This window comes from Centropristis striata, chromosome 2, assembly GCF_030273125.1.
Source record: "Centropristis striata isolate RG_2023a ecotype Rhode Island chromosome 2, C.striata_1.0, whole genome shotgun sequence".
In the NCBI taxonomy this organism is placed as follows: Eukaryota; Metazoa; Chordata; class Actinopteri; order Perciformes; family Serranidae; genus Centropristis; species Centropristis striata.
Genome location: NC_081518.1, coordinates 10214179 through 10238298, shown reverse-complemented (window position 1 = coordinate 10238298; position 24120 = coordinate 10214179). Strand labels below are relative to the sequence as shown.

At 37.5% G+C, this 24120-nt stretch overlaps 1 protein-coding gene across 1 annotated transcript in view; it reads left to right on the top strand.

Moving 5' to 3' along the window:
• The first annotated feature begins 4188 nt into the window (after nucleotides 1-4188).
• tspan15 (tetraspanin 15) overlaps nucleotides 4189-24120 on the top strand; it is a 29819-nt gene continuing 9887 nt past the window's right edge. Inside the window, exons 1-4 of the mRNA XM_059355635.1 lie at nucleotides 4189-4452; nucleotides 13491-13676; nucleotides 14678-14752; nucleotides 17892-17987. Of these exons, the coding sequence (XP_059211618.1) occupies nucleotides 4363-4452; nucleotides 13491-13676; nucleotides 14678-14752; nucleotides 17892-17987 (447 nt within the window). The 5' untranslated portion in view covers nucleotides 4189-4362. The remainder of the gene's footprint in view (nucleotides 4453-13490; nucleotides 13677-14677; nucleotides 14753-17891; nucleotides 17988-24120) is intronic.

Sequence of the window (24120 nt, the reverse complement as noted above, 5' to 3'; positions counted from 1 at the left end):
CACACATTTAGAAAAAATGCTGCTGTCAACTTCTAGTCACAGCTGTGGCATCTGAAACATGACAAATCACTTAAATGTCTCCACAGAGATCGCATGAGTCAGTATTTATGTGCTGTCAGTTTTTAAAAAAAAAACATAGATAAAAGTATTACATTTTTAATGCATGTCAAAGGGCGAAATCACGTTGGCCTTGATCTAAGTCTTGGCTTCGGTCTGATATTTTATCAAACACATGCATGTGTGTTTAAAAAGAGATATGCATAATAAATGTGTTCTTTTTAACTCAGACAGTCATTACCATTAGGTGCCACAAAGGTCATTTAAATGTACACTTGCAGAACGTTTTGTTCTCATTCTGTAAAGGTGATGTTTGGTTATTGCTGTAACTTTATTTGTGTTTCTCTACATGGCATAAACAGGTGGCTTTATGCTTTTAATGTGCTATGGTTTCTATGCTTTATTTTCTATTTGCACTTTCTTTTATTGTCACTGACAGTACCTGCTCTTTGTTGTCTGTTATTTTTCACATTTGTGCTCTTTTTGTGTCTCCCTCCATGCTCTTTGTGACTCTCCCTCCCTCTCAGGGGAAATTTACTCGATGTGTTTGCACAGAAAAGAACGGATAGTGGTAGAGCCTGCTGACTTCAGCTGAACTCATTCTGTCTTTTCTCTGTTGAGTGTGTACAGTGTGCACTGCATGTGTGTGCTTTCACATGCTCACAAATCCTTATTGGCCAGCAGGGCCTGGTGAAGGGCATGTTGAAGGGTAAAGGCAGGGGAATGAAAAGTTTCTACCATGTTGGTGTAAGTATACATAACATGCGCAGTCTCCTGAGTGAATCTAAGCCAGAGGCACAACAAAGGGACGAATAAAGGTGGTGACTAACACTAATGAGGAAGAGATGAAACACAATCTGTCTACCCTGAACTAGAATGAAGACAGATGGCTGCCTGGACTCACAGTTCCTAACGTCTTCTCTTTAATGTTGCACCTGAGGACATTTCAAAGACCACATCTGACCACTGACATGCATGAACATGCACCTACTCACTAGGCAGTCTGTGTTCCTAGTCTCGAAAAAACATCCCTGAAAAACAAAAAACCCATTTGTTTGCCAAAGTGAATCCGATTAACCCTCTGGAGTCTCCAAAAGCACCAAAGCATGACTTCTTCATCACATCCAGACTACAAAACAAAGCAGCATGGAGCCCGACTGTAAATTTACCTCTAAAGTTCTGGCTGTAAACTCCATGAGGCCAGTTTCAGTTTGATGATGATATACCAAGTAAAACTGGAGACAAGGCCAAATATATTTTGTATAAAATGATAGAACTGGATGTAACCCTCTTATATGTTATATTTGACACCTTTGTTAACATTTGCAACATTTAAAATTCTTTATTGAGCATGATAGTGTTTTGAAAGTTTTTAAAAAAAAAAGATTCAACATCACATTTTATGTTGGACTAAAGGACTAAAAAAAGACACAAAAAGACACAAAATGACTAAAAAAAGACACAAAATGACCAAAAAAGACACATAAAAAGACATGAAAAGGATTCAAAAATTGACAAAATAGCCCAAGACTCCATAGAGTTAAACATTCTTAGGATAGCCTTAGAATACAAATTAAGAATATGTCTAAACAAAAATCTGCTCAGGTTTACTTTAAATTAAACCTCACTAGTTGTCAGCCAAATGACTTTTGCTTGTGGGAGAAGATAAGAAAAGGTGAAGGTGGCAAATAAGGAAACTAACTGGGCGAAAATAGTGATTCACTTGCCTGAACAGCAACTCAGACAGCTCCCTCTTACCCACTGAACATACTTTATCGGCTGAATGGCTGCTGATAAAGGTCAACCAGAGCCATTGGTATCGGACACACTGCAAACACTAAGTAATGGTTGGCCACAGACAGTCCAAAGGTATATTACATGGCAGTTTGCATGTATTAAATTTGTGCAATGTATGTAATAATGGCTCATCTAACAGTTAAAGAGGAATGATTTTACATTTATAAATTCTGTTTGGTGGTTAGTGTATGAGGTTTTACCAAAGGCACTGCACTAAGACTTCAGACAAAAAAGGGCTCCAAAGTCAGAAGTTCTCCAAAGGATTCAAGGATCATATCCTTGAGATGATCCGGGACCTGAAACAACACAGAAGGGGAATGTCCAATTCTGTATGGTCTCTCTACTGAACTTCACCACTAGAGGGGAATGACATGTTTTGAGTCACTGTGTAATCCATAATGTGCTGATTAGTTGATATATGAGACCAAAGAGAACTTTAAAGACCATTCTAAATTGTCTTTAATGTTTCTGTCATGATTACACACTTTGCCATGTTTTATCTGTACCTCATGCATTTTTAAAGTTAATGTATCATCGTCTCGCATAGATTTTCATTGGTAACTCAAAGTCAGTTGGCATTTGCTTTCATAAAGACAAACACATTTTTACTGGATTTCGGTTGGAGTTGTAAACACATAGGCAATATTGTGAATTGTAACAAAACTACTTGGTTGGGTTAAGGAACAGATCATGGTAAGGGATAATATTGTACTTTTTAAAAAATTGTAACTTAAGTTACGTACATGAATTAAACATGTATCGTTAAATTAAGTATGCTACACAAGTTACTTCACGTAAAAAAAGTCAGTGCTTGCTTTTGGTTTCACGCAAGACACACATAAGAAATACTGAAGTGCAGCATATGGGAATTAAATAACTTTAAATAACATTATTTTATGATAGGACATTTGAATTTGAGTACATTTGCATCATATATAGGCACAGTTAAATCTAGTTAAGCTTGCCATTATTAGCTAAATTTAACTTACCCCTGTTGGTTTGGTAGTGCCAGATGTGATGCTGATTAGACATAGTGGCAAATTCAAATTTCATGTAATTCCATTGGGCCTAGAGAGACTTTTGCCAAAGAACATTGATAAAGAAACGTCTGTAAATCAGCGGATAATTTTTTTTCTAATGTCAAAACCCTGTCACTCGTTTCAAGATTAGAATTTGATCCATTTTGGTCCAATAATATTTGGAAAGTCTAGAAGAGCCGTAAGATTAAATTGTTTTATTCACATCCAAGTTAACACTAAATTCAAAATAGTATTTAGCACACTGCACCATGGGTCCAATAGATGAACAGTGGAAGAACAGTGGATCCAAATAATAATCAAATAATGCAGTCAAGAGTCATAATTAAATATGTTTTATTATGAAATGTTTAGCATATTCATGTCACAGTTCCAGTGACAAAACTACAAAAATGTAAACATAATCTGCTAATTCCTACTAACTGGCACACAATGTGGATGTGGAAATGAAAGTGGAACAAGATGTAATTATCGAGGACGACTTTTATTTTGAAAAAAAAAAAAACATTGGATACTTCTGGTGTTAGTTTTTTACATTTATGTTGCTTGCATGTGAACGCACCACGTTCTTTCCACGACAACGTAATACATCGTCAAAATGTATCGTTTACCAAAGTTCCAATAATTATTCATGAAAAATATTAATTTACTCACTATCAAGGAGCATAGACCGGCACAGACATAGAAGAAAGTCTCAAGGCATCCGCCATCTTGTCGTCACGTAACAGCACTTGGACGTTGGATGTCCATGTCCTACAGGCTGCAGTGAGACCTTACTCCACTGGCTGGCTACTCCATGTCCAAGTGAAAAGCCCAGAAGGCATGTCTTGGGCACAAAACGTTTGAAAACCACTGATCTATAATAACTAGCCAGCTAATTTAAATTCAAATTCAATTCAGTTCAATTTAAATTTATAATTACTTTATTTATCCCCAGGGGGAAATTCAGTTAGTCTGTTTGCTCTTGAAGAATTAGACCGCCTGATGGCTGTAGGAGCGAAGGATCTTTTGATTCTCTCCGTCCTGATAGTTTAAATAATTACTGTCGGTAGCACTGTTTATGCTGTCTTCTTGTCCAATCTATATTCAATAATGTGCTTATCAATGAATTTCAAAGAGACTTTTATTTTGTTAAATAATGTTAGTGGAAAGGAGAGGAAGTGCAATGAGCCCACAATTCGTGGATACGCCCCTGGAGAGATACATTCAGATCTTTGTTTTCAACAATTGTATTTCATTTAACTTATCAACCATAGAAAAAACGTTTCCATACACATTTTAAAGCTGTGACGGTGTTAAAACTCCCCCTTCGCTCTTATTTTCAGTTCACTTCAAACCTCCCGTCCGTCTATCCATCACTCCGTCGCGCGCGTCCAGGTGTGGTGACGATGACAACGCGGAAGTGTGTGTTGATGTTGTCAACAGCGTAGGGAGCCGCTGTAGTGAGTCCACTGTCCTGCAGCCAGACACGATGTCCAACGACGACGGTATCCGATACTGCCACAGATGCTCCTATATTTTCCTCAAATTCACCCTGTTCGCTTATGCCATCATCTGGTGGGTGAGTACCGCCGTGGTTATCGTTTGTTAAAGCGGAGCGTGTTTTCAGAGATATCCCAGCTCGAGGGGGCAGACACACAGGCAGACAGGCAGGCAGACAGGCAGGGTGTGTGTGTGTGTTTCAGCTGAGGCGCCATGTGTGCTGTTCAGCTCCATAGCAAGCACTATAAATGTTGCCATTGCGAGAAAATGATCGTGAGACAATAGTTTACCCCTTTTATAAATGGCAGCGTCCAGCTTTGAAGCGACAGGTGAATGTACCTGTGGAGTAATGTTTCTGCAGGCTCTGGCTCTGTCTGCTATAACATGGCCACACCCTCCTCTGTGCACCTTTACCCTGCTCTTACCTGCCTGAACAAAGCGTAACAGCAGATAAAGAGAGAAAAACAAACAAAGAGGAACAGTACATAAAGCCTCTTTTTTTTCTGGGAGATTCCACAAGCTGCTTGTTTACATTTGTCATGTCCTGCTGTGGTCAGACATGAGTCATGTGTGGGCCACCAGATGACAGATCAACAAAGTGTTAATGTAAGAATGTGAAATAACAGCATTAAAATGCCCTCAATGATAGAGTTTGTACAGTTATTGTGCTGTTCAGATAGTTTACCTACAGTCATGGAAAAAATATTAGACCACCCTTGTTTTCTCCTTGCTTTCTTTTTCTTTTAATGCCTGGTACAACTAAAGGGACATTTGTTTGGAAAAATATAATGATAACAACAAAAATGGCTCATAAGAGTTTATTTAACAGCTGATATCTTGCCATTTAAAATGTTTTTCTAAATAATGATTTTGGTTACTATCAAGTAAACCATGGAAAATGCCTAAATATCAGCTCTTAAATTAAACTGTTATAGGATATTATTGTTGTTATAATTATATGTGTCCAAACAAATGTATCTTTAGTTGTACCATTACTGTCAATAAAACAAAGTGCAGTTACACTTGCATAGTTAAGAGTGTAGTAAATGTGTGAACTGAAAACTGAATCAAGGAGCAATACAATTTTTATGGTTAATAAACTAACTGTAGACAGATTTGGACAGATCATTGCCTTTTAGAAAATGACAAAATGAGTCTGTAAGTCATATGAAATCAGAATAACGCATGATTTGGTAGTAGAGTGAAAATGAAGGTGGAGTGGCTTAAGCTCTGCCTTTATTGAAGGGATCTGATAATTGACTGATGATTTCTTGCTGCTTCTGTATGTCAGGATTATTCACAAGGACAGCAGATGTCCCGGGGACATGGACCAACAAAGGCCCCCAAAAACAAGATTAGACCATTTCGACGTGTCTTTCTAATCTCGAGTAAAATGTCCAAGCAGCTATGCAAGTTATAAAACTAATACAATACACAGTAATAATAGTACAATCTGAGTGCTGCAGGGATTAACATTGCTCTGGCTCTTTTGACAAAAAGCCAATGATATTTTTTACATTTGATTATTATTATTATTGTACAATATAAGTCTGTGTCAAACAACATTTTATGATGTTTTGCTTAGCAAGATAATTCACAAATGAACACCACTGTTGTGATTTCTGAGGCGTAAATGCAATCGCTAGGAGTAAAAAGTTAACATTAGGCTATGAACAAACTACACCGCAGTCACATGACTTCATCCTCACCACCACTAAGCCGCCAATGACGTTGAATGTCCGCAACAACCTCTGTAGTCTCATTTCGCCACTTGTTTAGCAGTTTTTTAGGTCTCATTTTTGCAGCACACTATTTTATATGTTATTTTAATTGGTTGAGTGGACATAATCAATATTTTCATAACAACAGTGTATCGAATTACTGTGAAAACAATGTTACAGTGTTAAAGGGGACGCTCATGGTGAAAAACCACAGAATTATCACCTATTTTCCGCTCCCCTCTGTATCTTTGCAGAGCTTTTAGTTCATTGTTTAGCTGTCTGATCTGCAACATTACTGTTTTACTACACACTCTCATCACTCCCATGGCATTGTTTTCTGTCACATCAGGCATCAGGTTTTTAAATTTTTTAAAGCAGAAACTAAAAGCCAAATAATTTCTGGTGGCTGCACTTGTTTCAACCAATGTCTTGAAATAACTTTGATATAACTGAAATCTCTCCGCTGGCTCACATTATGTCAGTTTTTACAAGAATAAAGCTTTTCTTTTTGCCAAACTCTGCAGCTGCTCCCTCTCATAACAACATGACAGATTATATATTTATGCAGACAGATGGCTGATTGACACAACACTTACCGTACAAAGAAAATCACTTATTAGTTTGTTCTGTGAGACATTTATTCATAGACGAAGAGAGAGAGCGAGCGAGTGGGATGGTGAGGCAGAGGGAGTCACTAATGGGTTTATTATGAAGAATGAATACTGCCTTGATACGAGAGGTGAAACAGTATAGCAAGTTATACTTATTAGAGACATTCTCAGCAAATGCTCTCTCTGAAGACTATGGTCAAGAAAGAGAGCAGTTTGGGTCATATTGTATGCCACGTTGTTTAATAAAACAGGTGTGTGGGAGTAAATTCACCTGATTGACTGCATTTTCCCCCACATTTCTTGTAACTAGTGACAAAAACAAAAACAATCAGCTTCATTGGCAGCAGAAGCCAAGTACTTCGGTAGTGGTTTATTGGGAAATTCATGTTCCTGTGGTATGTTTTTAACCACACTCGTAAATTAGCTCAATTTTTACAGGCTCTAACTGTCTTAGATTCAGATTTTTGTTTATTCCTCTTTCTTTTTTTTTCTTTAAAAAAAAATGTATGACCTGTTGTTCACACTGATTCAGTGTCCCACAGGACAGGATGTGCGTGTGCTTGAAATCAGCTGCTGAGGCTGCAAACAGACAAGTGAACTAACATGTGCTGGAGAAACAATGTAAAGGAGTGACTTCCTGTCCACTGTAGAAAACAATTTGAGTCCCACAAGGACAATGACCTTGTGCAATCCAGCTTCATACTGTGTGATCAAAGGTGTTATACATAACTAAGAATAAAACCAAAACTAAAGCAAGACTTGTGACTAATGGGCCAAATACCGACGGCCACGGTGGAGAATGAAACGATCTGAAGACTTCTTGTTCCTGTGGGTTGATTTCAGTTCAGTCTTCTGTATGAGGTTATCTGCTTTCCTAACCTTTATTTACCCAGTGAGGGTTGACCGAGCACATTTTATTAACAGTGGCTCGTACTTGAACACACTAAAACACATGCACACTTTGGGACTTCCCAGTTTAATGGAGGACTTTTGACCACTCTGTGGTTATATTTGCACTGTGATTTTGGACTTTGGGCCTTACTGACTGAACAATCATCACAAATTAAAGTCCTCTACATTTCAGCAATTACTTTATTAGTGTTATTATTAATTTATGAACTTACCAGACTGTTCTCGCTGCTTTATTATTTGCCTTATTTATCCACTTAATCATTATATTCACATTAATGTTGATTATTTATACAAAACCCATTGTGTAAATATTTTGTGAATGCAACAACAATCAAGCCAACATTACATCGCAATATTTCTGTCTAGGTATGGTTAAAAATGTAATATAACAGGATAAAAACAAAACAAGTTTGAGTATCAATTTATGAAAAAGGTATTTTTCACAGTTTTAGGAAGAATTCATGAAGTATATTTATTTTCTGTCTATAATTTCAATGGATAAATTATTTTCTAGTATTATAACTAATATCAATATCATTACTGTAGTCACAGTAATTTTGTACAGAGCTTCATCTGAGCTTCAGCATTGCTCTGTGTGCCCCACAGCAGTTAGTCAGGCACACTGTGTGAAATTGTTTAAGCAGAGTGTAACAGGTTACATAATACAACTTAACCATGGCCTAATGCCCTGATATTGTCAGAAAGTTATTTGCAGCTAAGTGCATGCTGATAAACAGAGAAGCACTGTGTTAGTATATTGTCTATTTTAGTTAATTTGTTTACTTGAAGCAACAAGACTCTCTGTTAAGATAATTACTCATGATCATCTTTACAAAGAATTAAGAATTGCTCTGTTTATCCCTTTAAGTGACTTGAAGTGAGTTAAGAGAGAGCGTGCGACCAGCCAGCAGTGAGATACCATAACAGACAGCAAGCAGGGACATGTAAGGAAAAGACATGACGGGTGATTATAAACAGTGGACCTTCAGAACTCACAGATGACTTCTAATGCAAAAACACTCCTCCTTCCCTTCTTGCTCCTCTTCTCTGACAAGTCTGTCTTTATTTGGAGAGGCTGAAGAATAACTTGTGGGGAGGCAGACTGAAATTAGCAACAAACATGTCAAAGAATGAGGTGTTTGCTCTAGCAACATGCTGTGATCAAACAGGCTGCGACAGCTAAACTGTGTGTGTGTGTAAAATCGTCTTTGCTTCAGGGGAAAACTGAGACGGAGTTAAAAAGGGTGACACCACCTTTCGATTATCTTCAGTTAAATGATTGCTCGTGTGTAGCATGGAGTGTATAAACAATGGATGACGCATCTCCTCTTCTTCCTCTCGCTGTGCAAAAGTGAGGCCAAAATATCCTCCATACGGCCACTGTCATATTGCAGTGATGACGTCATTTACAGCCAGTGTCTGCCAGTAGTGACAAAGAGCAGAGTTGTGGTTTCAGGTTCCTTCCCCAAACACTTGCTTGACCCAAACAGAGCACAATCAGAGCTGTCAATCATGACGTTAAACCCATAGTTTTGTAGCATCAAAAAAGCAAATTGAAACCAAACAGAAAAATGAACACTTAAACATACATAAACATGATAGGAACAACCTAAGATGACAGAATCAAATGTACTTGACCTCTACTCTGACTTTTGAGTATGGCCCTTGTCCCATCCAGTAACATAGGGTTGATACAGTCAGTGTGGGGAAAGCAATCCTTTTTTATCAGCCTAGGATTGCTGGTAGAGCCGATTAGCCACAATGATAACGGCATTGATAACTACGCCATTTGGTTTTGTTCCGACTATTACACGCTTTAGTAGCAGACTGTTTCTTGCACATTGTTACGTTAATATGAATACAGTTAATGCTGTATTGTGTTTAGCAGCTCACAGGTCATTGTATGGATGTGTGATTGGATGTTACGAGCTGGCAGAGTCTTTTCTCCTCCCTGGATACACAGAGGATAAAAAATTAATTGAAGTCATTATAAATGTCCACTGGTGTTTTTCCAGTTACAGCTTCAGCTGCCTGATCACATTACAGTCCACCATTGGCTCATGTGCTATTTGGCTGTAATTTAATCTGTGTAAATGGCCTTTTTAATTTTAGATTGGCCTGGAGCTCGTCATAGGGACAGACTCGGTCAGTTAACTTTGCTATTCATTTTATACTTTAACGTACATTGTGCATTGACAGGAAGAAGAAAAGCTGCTGCAAAACTGCTTCACTAGAATTAATGTTTTTAATGGTTTTGCCCGCTCGCATACTTAAAGATCAAAAATAAGAGAAGCAACACAGCCATCTTCAACCATGCACGACGAAGCAAACTATCATGAGACTTCAGTGTATGAGTGTAAGGCCTGTTGATAATGTGCATCACAAACAATTTGTTCTTGCATTTCTGCAGACTTCACATCACTGTTGGCTGCTGTGCTGCAGACTGGTTTTATTAGTGAACTGTCACTTGTTGAAATGAGTCAACAAAGAACATCAAAATTATCCGTTCTGTCTTTGGCTATTCTAATTAAACTGTTCACAGTGACGTGCTTGGATTGTCTACAGTGCTATGAGCACCACACATTAAAAAGAAAAAAAAGAAAAACAGAAATATCATAGACAACAAAAAATATCTGCATGGGTAGATAATAATAGGGCTTAATGTGTTTTTCTTTTGGGATTTGACCCTTTAAGCTTTTCTTCACTGTCACCTTGGTAGGCATTGATAGTTGCTGTCATCAGTTGCATAATTAGCTGCTTCCAGATGCTAATTAAATGCAGATGCAGCTTTGATGTATGTTAATTAGACACTGAAGATGAGGGAAGTCCGCAAACACTGCACTGGATAGAATCAAGCGTCTTTCTCAATCAGTCGTTTCTCTGTAGTGACAGTACACATCTGTCAGAACTCTGCCAGTGTTAACAAGGTAAGCAAGAAACAATTATCACATTTAAAAGATGGCGGAACAAACAATTTCAGTCTCACTGTAAAGAAGTGTTGATGTGACATATCCGTCAGTTATAGAGTCATGTAGCTGCTCTGTAAAGGTTGTGAGGTTTTCTTCAAGTTTTTAGTTCGGGGCTCAAACTGAGTTTCTCACTATGCAGGCCAGGATTATTAAAACAAACCAGCACTTTAACAAATGGAGACCCTAATGTTGACATATGTTTTAAAAGAAAGCCTGCAATTAGCATCCATTAGCAGCTTTACTTCTGTTGCACTTGGACACCAGAAAAGCCATGAGGTCATTATTATAGGGATATTATTTTACTGTATACTCATCGTTGTCAAAGGTCTGAGTTTCCAAAATATTCAACCAAGTTGTGATTTATCTTATTATGGTATTTGAGCACAGAAGAAAAACATAACTTCCACCTGTTTTGATATTGTCGCTGAAGTTATTATTGAAGACTAACATAGTGTGTTGATGCTGGTGATCTTCCATCCTGTTAAGTTTCCGGACCGAAGATGCTGATAGAAAAAATACTGCTTGTTGGCTTCAAAGCATTGGTAGGTTGGTAGTAAAAATTACTATTATTAAGTGTGTGTGTGTGTGTGTGTGTGTGTGTGTGTGTGTGTGTGTGTGTGAGTGTGACAGAGAGCCCTGATTATTCCCAGTTGATTCAGTGTATTCCAGCTCAAGTGCTGCAGAGAACATAATTAAAGAAAGCTGCTGTTCATAGCAACACTGAATTATCTGTTGCTGCAGTCCACTCCAGTCTGGTGAAATGCAGATAGTAATTAGTGTCTAATCAGGCTGAATGGTTTCAACATCAGACGTTTCAGAAGCTTTAGAGAGTCTTATAGACAGGTCAGTATTCACAGGGGTCAGTGTTTGATAGTTAGAGTTAAAGTACAGCTGATGCTGCTGGTGGTAATGTCATTAGTTCAGCATGTATTTTGATGCATGTCTGTATAAAACTTAATTTCAATTTATATAAACGTTGCAAAAATGATTTAAGTCAGGGATGGGCAACTTAAATGCTGGACGGGGCCACAGTTTTGGACACTATCACAGGGCCACATATAGGACCGTACACTTAGATACCAGATATGATGAAACTGCAATTTTAAATATGTTTACAGTGCAGTAACTTAACATATTTCATGCTCAAGTGCATGTATTACAGTATAAATAGCAATACAAAAGGTTTGAAGCAAATAAAAAATAACCACTTACTGTGATTTCTTTTTTTTCGGTGCAGCAGACAGCAGACCAACATTAATTGCAAGAAGTAATTTTGTGCATTTTTGCACTGCACTTTTAAGATTTCATGTTTTTGTTCATTTTGTGTCTTTTTTTGTTCATTTTGTGTCTTTTGTTGTAATCATTTTGTGTCTTTTTTTGTTCATTTTGTGTCTTTTTTGTTCATTTTGTGTCTTTTTTTGTTCATTTTGAGTCTTTTTTGTCATTTTGTGTCTTTTGTTCATTTTGTGTCTTTTTGTTCATTTTGAGTCTTTTTTGTCATTTTGTTTCTTTTTTGGTCATTTTGTGTCTTTTTTGGTCATTTTGTGTCTATTTGTTTATTTTGTGTCGATTTGGTTACAGTGCAGTAACTTAACATATTTCATGCTCAAATGCATGTATAACAATATAAATAGGAAAACAAAAGGTTTGAAGCAAATAAAACATAACCACTTGCTGTGATTCCTCTCTTTTTCAGTGCAAGAACAGCAGACTAACATTAATAGCAAGAAGTAATTTTGTGCATTTTTACACTGCATTTTTAAGATTTCATGCTCAAATGCATGTAGTTCTACTGAGGGCCACTTCAAGTGAGGGTGTGGGCCGTATGTGATTGCTGTTCCTACAGCCACATGGCTAGCAAAACTTGAATTTGCTTGTAGAGTGCAGTTGTTACCATCTTTATGTTGACTTTATGAAACTATAAATAATGAAACAATCAGTAAAACTGCGACCTCTGCCAGTGATTAATGCCATATTGTCATCAATACAGGATTGTTCACATGGTGACTTAAATAATTGCAGACAACAAGATAAACACGTGCGTTGCTGTATGAAACATTTCTTTTCACAATATATATTTCTCATAATGTTTGCAATATTTGTATACAACATTTCTGCCAAGGAGTGGATGTTTGTGTAGTGTTTGTTAAGATCAGTGTAACAAATATTTTACTGTGTCTCAAACTGCTGTCTTTTTTTTTTCTTAGTAAAGAATAATGTCCATAAAGTTTAGGTAATAATTCAGAATAATAGATAAATTACTCAGCATAACTTTTAGTCAATCTTTAAGTAATTTATAATTGTTTTATTTTAAAATGCTGAAACTGAACAGTGAACCTTAAACATTTTACATTTGTAAACAGATTTGAGAATGATATGCTGATTTGATATTCAATGCTGATTTAATAAAACTGTTATTCATTCACATATGTAAACCTTATTTACAGTACTGTGCAAAAGTCTTAAACAGGTGTGGGGGAAAATGCATGGAAGAATTAATGCTGGTTTGAAGGCAAAGGGTGGTCACACTAAATATTGATTTGATTTAGATTTTTCTTCTGTTCACTCACTTTGCATTTTGTTAATTGATAAACAATAAACTGTTAACATCTTTCTATTTTTGAAAGCATTCTTATTTTACAGCATTTTTTCACACCTGCCTAAAACTTTTGCAGAGTACTGTATGTTGAAAACCCCATGAGCATATTCTGCCAATGCTTCGTTTACATATATCTTGTCAGTGGTGGCTTTGAAAGTAACATCTAAGATGATAAATTATTAAGCTTTGTCCTTTGTTTTCCTCTTTTAGTCATATTTTAAAATTGTTGAAATTATGTGAATTCAGTAACCCGATTGTCTTGCTGAGGACTCACCCATCCTAACTGCTTCTCGTTGTGTTTCCAGTTGATAGGCGGCTTCATTCTGGCCATCGGCATCTATGCTGAGGTGGAGCGACAACGCTTCAAGACCCTGGACGGAGTATTTTTGGCCCCGGCTATTATCCTGATCCTTCTGGGAATCATCATGTTTGTTGTTTCGCTCATTGGAGTCCTGGGGTCACTCAGGGACAATCTAACCCTACTGAAAGTGGTGAGTTCTGTGTTCAGAGCCAAATAATTTATCTTTTTTTAAACTACAAAGTGGCTGCTAGGATGTTTTAGGATGCAGGAGGTGTCTGTAAATGTTCTATTTGTTCTTTGTTTTTTATAATTAGTGCAGTGAATGTTTAAAATGGGTCACACTCTACGCTTCCTTGGCTCCTGAGCATTACACCTCCCATGACATAATTGTGTCCCCTAATGCTAGAGTATACATTTAATTTGCTGACAGTTGGCTTTTGGTCAATTAGATGAACAGTTGTCCATAAGACTGAAGGATAGCAAGACAGACAGATGTTTTTGTTAATATGAGTTTATATCACTTTAAGAACAATGCCCGTTTTCACTTTTCTTATTCGAAAAGCAGCTCTAGTTAAGAACCAGCATGTGAATATAACACAATACTTAAAATGACTGGGAATAAATGGCAGTTCTTCATATGGTGCTTCACTATCAAGACAGATATTCTGAAGATACAGATTCCTGGAGACCATTTCACCGTTGCAGACACAATTATACTAAATGGGTTCATTTCCTGTTGTCTTGTTGACTGATCAGTGCTTGGCAAAATGATAAGCAGTTCCCCAGCAACACAGTTAGATTATACACAAACAGTATATTAGAGACTGAAGATAGAGGGTGAGAAAATCGCTCTGCCATATTTCCGCAGTGTCACATGCATTTATTTCCAGGAGAGATGTTAGATCACAGGTGTGACTATCTGTAACATTCTGCGTGTTGCTTTTAGCACCTATTCAAAAGAGCAGAAAATGGTCTCACTCAGTTTTATCATGAGTGCAACAGGGCTTATCACGATATTTGAATACAGCTGAGAAAAGTCAGCAGTGGAATGCTATCGTGCACACCTTAACTGTGCCTCGATTTAACGGTGTAGTTTACATCCAAATTGGAGACATAGATGGAGATAGATATTATAATTTGAAGGGTATTTTGTGAAGTGTATAATGTCTCTACCTCTCTGTTTGGTCACAGTTCATGTACACCCTGTCTGTGTGTCTGATCCTGGAGCTGCTAGGAGGAATATTAGCGTTGGTGTTCCGCAACCAGGTGAGTACCCGAAGTGTTGATCAATAACCTGACAGTCAGAAACACACAGGAGGTTGAGTATTACTTCCTGTAGTGGAGGAACAGGGATCACAACCAAAGGTTTATGCAGCAGTAAAATAATAAAGATATGCAATTTACCATGAGGAAATAATATAAACTAAGAAAATTAGACTTTAACTTGCACAAGGAAGCACAAATTAATGAACCATGAGCAACTGCATTACACATAATAGAAAATAGCATGCTTTGGTGCGATGGAGTAAAGTACATTTACATGATTATGATTGTCATTTAAAAAAATATCCTCGAAAAAATAATGAACTAAAAAATGCATGTTGACATTCTATAATTTTTTTTCATTAAACAGACTTCACTGACACCACACTGAAACCTTTCTCTTACTTCAGAAAATGCACACGGACACAAAGTATTTAAAATCACTAAACTGATCTGATCGTCTTTGCTTTTCCCTATCTTCTTTGTCTTTCTCACTTCTAATATATCTCTCCTTATCCTTTCATTGTTTCTTCCATTGTTTTGCCTATTATCTCTGCCTTTAGCTTTTGATCTCATTACCCTCCTTGCAACAAAAATCAATAATGTCCCCTTGCATACTTGCACTGCATGATTGGTTGTTTTTAAGGAGCTTCCTCAGGTTGCAATCATGAACAATGGTTTGCAGAAAAAAAACAACAAGAATGAAGTATGAAGACTGGGAGTTATCCACTGATTAGGCATTTATAATTACTGACACATTGAATGTGGTAACAGAAGTCTAGACATTCACTTTGACTTCTAAACACTTTGATGTGCTGTCTTATCGGAACTACAATGAACTCTCCATCTAAATTAAAACTTTGTTTTAAAACTGTTCTGTCTTTAAAACTTCTGTGTCTTGCACTCTCGTTAGCTGTAGCTCCCTGTATCTCTGGTAGCTCCCCTAACTGTAGCTTCCCTGCAAATAAGCAATCAAATGCAATGTGTCAAGGATCACAACTGCAGACACATTCCAGGTATCTAGCACGCTAAGTATCTGAACGTGTCTGCACTCCAATTGTGATCCTCTCATATCTTTGAACAGTTCATACATGACATTTGATTGCATATTTGCAAGCACCGAGCTGACACAGATTTTCTTCTGATCTGGGGAATATAAAATAAGAGCTTATGTCGTATGTTGTCTACAAGGCATAAGTCACCAGAGCTACTGACTGTGCTGAGTCATCAGTCATCAAAGATTTCAGAACATTTTTTGTGCTTTTTTTGGTAGGTTTTAGATTTTGTCAGGGAGCTGGAGTAACTTAACTTTAATGCAAAGCAAACGTAAGTGTTATAGACTCCTTTTGTGATCTCAAATCATCAGTCTGGTAATGCATGTTTATCATCAGCTGCTATAAAACATTAAGCTTGTTTGCAAGCACATAAAAAAAACTGTGTCTACAATATGCTGACCTCCTTTTAGTAGCTTTTAAAATAAGTGAAATCAGGTTCTTGTCATGATACTTTGACACACATAACTGCATTAAACTGCATTAAATCTGCATCCAAATGATTACCTGAGTCACCGCACCCTTCATCAACATCGTTGCTGCTGAACTTTCTATCAAAGACGTGTCTGCTGGAATTACGACAGTGTTTTGAATAACAAGTCTTCATTAACATTTTCTTGTTTTGTCTTTTGCATTTATCTGCTATTATGAAAGCCATTTGTGACAGATTTGTCAATTTGTCTTTTTAAACTGTTTTTTATTTTCATTTCATTTGCATAAAGATTGTGTTACGGCTGACGATGCATTAAAGTGCCTCCTAACATTTTTGTGAGATGAAAGCCTATTATGTATATAAAATCAGCATGCTCATTAAAATATGGATTTCTTGGGTCATTAGACTAGAAAAAAATATATTAGCAGTAATGTGGTCATGCGACTATGATCCATGATTACAGAGCCAAATGGATCTGAGTATGACAGTCCTCCATCGAAATGTTCATTATGTAAGTTTTCTTAATAAAATCTCCCTCATTCATGAATATCTTAATGTGGCTCTGTGGGGAAAAGCCTGAGTGTCAGTCCGTCTTTTCTCCTCTGTTTAATGCTCTCAATCACCTCATTTACATGACTGTCACATTAAAGATAATAATGGTCTGGCTGGGAATACCTTTGTTCAATATTAGTGTGCAGTGTACAATATTTTCAGCGTGCTAATGACAGTGGTATTTAAATGCAATAAAAAACAAATTTTCTTATATGCCACGTCTTTATTTTACTGTCGTCTCATTTACATTGAGATTATGGTGGAGCACTTGAATGAGATTTCCGTATATATTTCCTGTATAAGTAGATTTTTTAAAAAGATGGCTTTCTTTTCGGTGTCTCATTTCCATGAACGCCGTGTTTTATATGATAATGACATGCAAGCTTATAGTGAGTTCTTTAATAACGGTCCAATGCCGACTGTGTCAAAGAGAAACTCATCAGTAGATCAATTCCAAATCTATACATCTAATTATTGTAATGTGGTTTAAATGTGAAGGACGTGCCCATATAGATTCATTGTGACCATCTGATATGTTAAAGGAGGAAGAAAAAAATCAAATGAAAGGCTCAGTCCTTTATAATCCTTGTGACACTTGAGAGGAGAGCAGCCTCAAGTCTTTATCTGTGGTTCAAAGAGAGAAATGACGGAGCATTGACGAGTCTGAAAGGGGTAAAAAGCCCAATGCTTTGTTGCTCCTATGTCAACTGAAGTATATACAACACTAATGTATCCTAAACAAAGAGTGACATGAAATTTGTGGAATAAATGATTAGTTCCCAAAATGAAAAGCTCTTCATGAATGTACTTGAAGTTGCAAATATTTCTCCTCAGTCTCTGGATAGACTAATGCATTAACCTAATGCGACCCCGCTGCACCAGATTGTGACTGACAGATGTGAGCCGTCAAACTGTCACATTTTAATATTCCAGTTCAGTGGATCAGTCACCTTGACGAATCGGAGCATTTCCTCTGCAGAACTGACACAGTGATTGTAGATCAGCTGTGGTTTGAAAACAAAACCAATATGGTAAGTTGACCTATTTTATCCCACTAACACACTCAAAACTGTTTCTCCTCTGTTGGTTTTTGCTCCTCTAACAGACGGTGGAGTTACTGAACAAGAACATCCGAAGAGGCATTGTGAACTACTATGATGACCTGGACTTCAAAAACATCATGGACTTTGTACAGAAGAAGGTAACATTATGTCACTCGTTTTCAGGTCCTGTTTATCAGGTGACACGATTTAAAGGTCTGAATGAGCTTTTTAAATATGTCATAAACAAGCAACAACTTCTGTGGCTGAAACATGAAGGCATTGTCGAAGTGCAGTTCCTCAAATGGTCACTTGAGGCTGGCACAAAAAGTGAGCTGATCCTCATAGACCCCCATGTTAAAATGCCCAAATGTATAGCAGAAATACACATTTTTACAGCCTGACACAAAACACAATGTTGGTATCTATAGCTAATTTCCCCATTTATGAAAACTGTACAGGGGGTTAATGTATATATCAGACACATGTATAACACATACATACATACACATATATAAAACACACTTTAAATTATATTAAGGCTTAAAGTTTTACTTATAGCGGCTATTATTGTTAATTTTCTAATATAATAAATAGAGAAATAGGCCTACTTCTAAATTATTTGGGCACATTCAAGCTGCTTTTCATTCACGAAAGTCTTAGTTGATCTGTTTCAGTGCTGTCTAGAATGGTTGTTGTAGCTGGAAAAGGATCCAGAAATGAAACTTGTGCAGTTAAATATTGAAGCCAAAAATGACTTCAATACCAGCTTTGGTAAACTCCACTTCATTATCACTTCAATCAAAAGGACAGCTAGTTCTGACAACAGATCTTTGCTGTCTGTCCTGTGAAGTGATTTGTTGAAGATGTTAACTGGCTGGCCCTCTGATCTGCTTGCTCTGACAACATCAGTGGCTGACTAACAGCAGAAAGCAATTTGACAGCAGTGGCATAAAGCCACAATATATTTTCTCTGTCATGGTGGCTTTTAGTTGGCTCAAGTGTCCTGCTATAGGAGAGGTTAAGTGTTTTCTAGGAGACTTGGACGGAAAAGCAATCAGAAAACCTGCGTAGGGATTGAGGCTATATCCACGTAGATAGACTTTGTGGATTTATCTGCGTTTGTGAGGACAATGGCCTGATGTGGCCATAGTCATGTGTTTGTGTTGAGTTACTGAGTCAGCAGTGACACATCTTTCCTTGACCAAAAGATGGGGGAAAAAATCTCTTTGTTGTGAGTGGGTTGGTGTCTGTATGGGAATGGCTCAATATGCAGTACTTACAATGTTTTCCTTCTCTGTTCTTTTTAATGTGACGTCAGATCATATGTTATATATATTGTTATGACTTATGAAAACTGCATCGTCAGTTGTTGACATCTTCAGATCAAGTATGTGGAATATGTGGATTGCCTGACCAGGACTTCCTCTTCCTTGGGTTGTTTGCTGTCTAAATAGCAACTTGAAATGCAAGAACTGAGTTGAGGGACGACTTCTGTAATTGGATGTTTCATGAGTAACCAGTTTATCTTAATTGTGGTCAGACAGAAGCCAATGGGTTCTGCGATTTCATTTCAGCCAATATGTTCCACCTCCTTTGTTGTCCAGACAGTATAATTACTTGCAGTCAACCAAAGCCATCTTAAATTAAATTTGTCAATACCACTCAGACAGAAACCAGAAACAAGAACGCTTCTGATGTCAACACACGATATCGTTGCCTTCTGCATACGACTGCAGAATCTGTTCTTAGAGAATAGGGGTGGAAAAAAATATTCAGATAATTTACTTAATTAAAAGTACTAATGCCACACTGTGAAATAACTCCACTACAAGTAAAAGTGCTTCATTCAAAAATAACTTAAGTTCAAAAGTATCAGCATCAAATTAATTTCAATTTAATTTGAAGTTTTAAAATTAAAAGTACTTGTTATGCAGAATGAACCCTCTCAGACTGTTCTATATATTCTATTTTAGATTATTTGTATTGATGCATTTATGTAAGCAGCATTTTAATTTTGTACAGATATGGCTCATTTTAACTACTTATGAGGTTTATTTTTAAAAAGTCTGATCATTTTAAAATGATCATGTTTCATGTTAAATCTCAACCTGAAAAGTAACTGAAACTGGCAGCTAAATGAAGTGGAGTAAAAAGTACATTTGTCTCAAAATGTAGTGGAGTAGAAGTATAAATTTACATAAAATGGAAATACTCAAGTAAAGTATACATGCGTCAAAATTGTACTTGAGTACAGTATTGAGTAGATGATTACATGTTTATAAATGATTGCAACACCATCAGTGTTTAGAAGACACTTTGTGCCAAAGTTGTTTCCTCAGTTGTCAGAGCCCACCTGTAAGCTTTGCGTTTCATTTGTAAAATTGCGTAAACCTTAATTGTATTGGGAAAGGAAAAATCAACAAAAATCCATGGATCAGTGTCAGGTCATATCATAGCCTGTAATTATTTAATTTCAGGATGACCTTTCTATCCACTGCACCTCCATATTCTGATGGAAATGTGACATTTATTACAACAGTAATGGCTGCCTGTGTCTTCACAATTACGCTGCATAGTTAATCAAAAAAGTAATCATAGTATTAAGAGCGGTGCTGTCATTTTTCATTTCACTCACCATAGGGAATCTTAGTAACCCAAGACACCCGCCTGTATAAATACCACATAGCTCGAATTCTTCCACATCGTCTTTTATCAGAATTCACCATAGGCTCAGCGCTCAGGGCTGTCACAGCCGGCACATCAAGGCTTTGTGGTTTATATCAAGAAGCCGTCCAACAGTGCAAACAACAGAGTCATTCAGTCATTTGGGCAGATACTGACTTCATTTTCTCAGCTCTGTGTGGTTGTTTGACACAGAAGTGATCATACATATTTATAAGTTCATTCTGGATTCATCACAGGAGGCATTGTTGGCATTTAGGCAAAGCAGCTGTATTTACATAGCACATTCTATTGGAAGTAAACTCAATGTGCTGTACATGAAGCTGCACACAGCAACAAGTACATGAAAATATGATGAATAATATATACGAGAAAATGCAATAACAACAAACAGAAAGAAGTACAAGAAAAATGCATTAATATATCCTGCACACACACACACACACATACACATACATACACGGATAGTAGAGAGGGTTTTTGACTTTGGACATGTGATAGATCTCATGTTAACAGGTAGTTTGCTCTGTAATATTTGATCTCTTCCATTCACTGAGCCCCTCCTGAGACTCCTTGGAGCCCCCTGGGGAAGCCTGCCTCCAATTAAAAAAACCTCTGGTCTAGAGTTTTATAAGAACCAGATCAAACCATACACTACATGCACTATAAGTGGGTAAAACTGGAATGCATGCTTTGGCTTTCGTGTAACATTCACAGAAACATTTATCCCCTTTGGCCACTAAAGTAATTAAAGTAAGAATTTGATTTTAACAACCTGACTAAAAAGAGTTTTTAACAGAAATTGGTAGATCGCTGTAAAAAGAGGTGCGTAAGGGTGAAACCAACCAATTAAATCCAATCGAAGTGCGGTGTTATTAGAGTTAAAACGGATGTCAATGTTGCCCTCTCAGAAGAACAAATTAGTCAATCCACTTGTCTGTTATTGACACTTGTCTTCCTCTTCTTCACCCCTGCCGAAGCCCTGATTGATCAGTTTGGTTTCCTGAGAGATCAGTTAGGAGGCTGGCTAAACATTTGTGGGAACATTGATTGTTTGTCCAGGTCCTATCACTCTAGATCCTCTGTTGCTGCTCCCTTTTCTTCACAAGAGTTTGTTTTTGCTATTGCCCAGGAGGCATCATTGTAAGATGAGTTTCATATTTGTTTTGTGGCTGCATTAGTCTGTCAGTGCTTGGATAGCATACCACTTGTTTTTGTTCATTCTCTCTTCTTCAAAACAGAACTGATGTAAACTGATACTTTGAGCTATGAGCAGATCATAAGCTTACCAGTGTTAAGGACTTTCACATGAGCCATGCTGTATCTGTTGAACTGCAGATACATTTGCTGTCTTTACTGTTAATCTTGGCATTCATCAAATCAAAAGTGTGTTTTGAAACCACTTGGACTGTTAATAAAAACCTTTGGAAGACATCTTCTAGAGATCAACATGGAGAAAATTGATAAATAAGTGATTCAATGTTCTTATCATTATGTTGTTATCATTATGGATGTGTTAAACAAAATCTCCAAAAAGAAACAGCATTTCAAGGCTGGATTAAAGCTTCTGAACAGGATACAGTCACACCAGAGCCCACCTTGTCTGCAGGCGGCTGTGAAGGCATTTGCAGTTAATCGCAAAACCGCAGGGCTACATTGCTTTTCCACCACGGTGAAAGAGAAATCCATATCGTCACACACGGTCTGAATGGCAATGATAGTCGTGGTGCACTGCTTTGCACCAGGTGGAAGATAGGGCCCAATAACTTCAGTAAGATATATGTGATTGTAAAGAAGACTGCTCCCAACATAACTGCAGAAGGCTTCAGCTAATGGTTAAAAGAAGAAAGAAGAGGGTCCTCCAGTGTTTTTTAACATTATACTTTAGCATTATACACAAATTGATGTAGAATGGCAGTTAATAAAAGCTTGCCCAAACTGTTTAGAAAAATCGTTTGTTTTTTTTCTTGTGATATCCTCTTATCAGGCATGAAAGATCTGTCACAACAACACTGCATGGATGCCTTGTAACAAAGAAGGCATGGAGCATATAATGGGCTCACTTCTGTTCCTTGCAACCCGCACTTTGAGCAGTCAGCTGGCCAATTAACCACCCAGTTAGTCGCTCAGTCAGCCAGTCTGCGAGCGAACAGCCGGTCATCAGTCAGTTAGGCAGTTGCCTACAAAAATCGCTCACTCCTTCTGCAATTATTTTATAGTCTGAGACAAGACCGACTCTGAGGACTGTCCCCCGGTAACTGGCCTGTGATGAATGGTGACAATAGAAAAAAAGACAGAAATTAAAGAGAAAATGGATAAGAAAGGTTAATCTGTGGCACCAGCAGAGGCTGACTTTGGACTGGGATGGGACTGAAACAGTATTTGATTAAGACGCATGAAGATGAATGGAAAAACGTGCATTTACATTGTACTACAATTCAGTCGTCATAAATCTGAAAGTGACGGGGAGTCTCTACCGTCTCTTTAATTGTCTCCTGCAGTCTAATTGGTGTGTTGAGGGATTGGCATTCGGGTTTGTCTCGCGAGGAAACCAAACCCCCTGAACTAAACTCGATATCAGTCTTCCTGAAGACAGAATTAACTGCTTGAATTTTATTTTACAGTATGGTGGCACCTACTAAACTCGTACCTCTGTGTGAAGCTGTAAAGTTCTTTGACTTACACCCAACGCACCTTAATCACGTCATAATTGCTTTGCCTTCCTTGGACCCACGTTGGGGTCCTGACCCACTGCTGGATAAACACAGCCCTGTGGAGTCACGCCAACGCGAAGAGGGAGTAACATTCTGCCACACTGGCATCATGTCAGCATACTGATCACACAGCCGGGCAAAGAGCAGCTTCATATGCATTCATTTATTCATCCTCTGTCTCTATCTCTTGTCTTGTTCTCTCTTAGTGTCTGACCCTTTGTCCTGTTTCTTCTCTCTCTCTTACTGTATGTCTGACTCCCTTTCCGCTTCACAATTTTATATTTGTCTAGTAAACGAATGCGAAGCAGATTAGTGACGAGTCTTTGCTTGAATCAACTGGGTGAATTGAAAGCGTTTGGTTCAAGATGGTAGAAGTATTGCATATTTTGACCTGTCAAACACAATGTGAGAAGGTTACACTGACATTATTATGGCAAAGCCTTTAAACCACATATAACTCAGTTTAAACTGAGGATGAAGTCGTTGGAACCAGCATTAAGTCAATGTGACTGAAAAGCTCTCAGCCAAATCCAAAATTAATAATGTCCTCCAGTTATCTTATCAAAGCTCTTTCCTCCAGGGGGTTGCCAGTAATAGAGCAAGGTAATAAAAAAGATAATTGGTCGGTCACACTATTTGTGCAGGTAGCAATTTATAGATTTGGGCTGTAAGTGTTGTTGATTCAGGAGCAAACCCATGAGTCAGTGAGGCTGCAGTGTGTAGGATAGAAAATAGAGGCTTTTCACCTGACAAATGTCAAATCTAATGACTGAGTGAGTTGAAAGATGGAGCTTAAGGTTCTTGAATTGCAAAAGTCTTGATTTGTTTGTGTGTAATCTGGACTAAAACTTCTGGAAACTGTAGCTTGGATGGATTTTGGTTTCTGTTGTCGAGA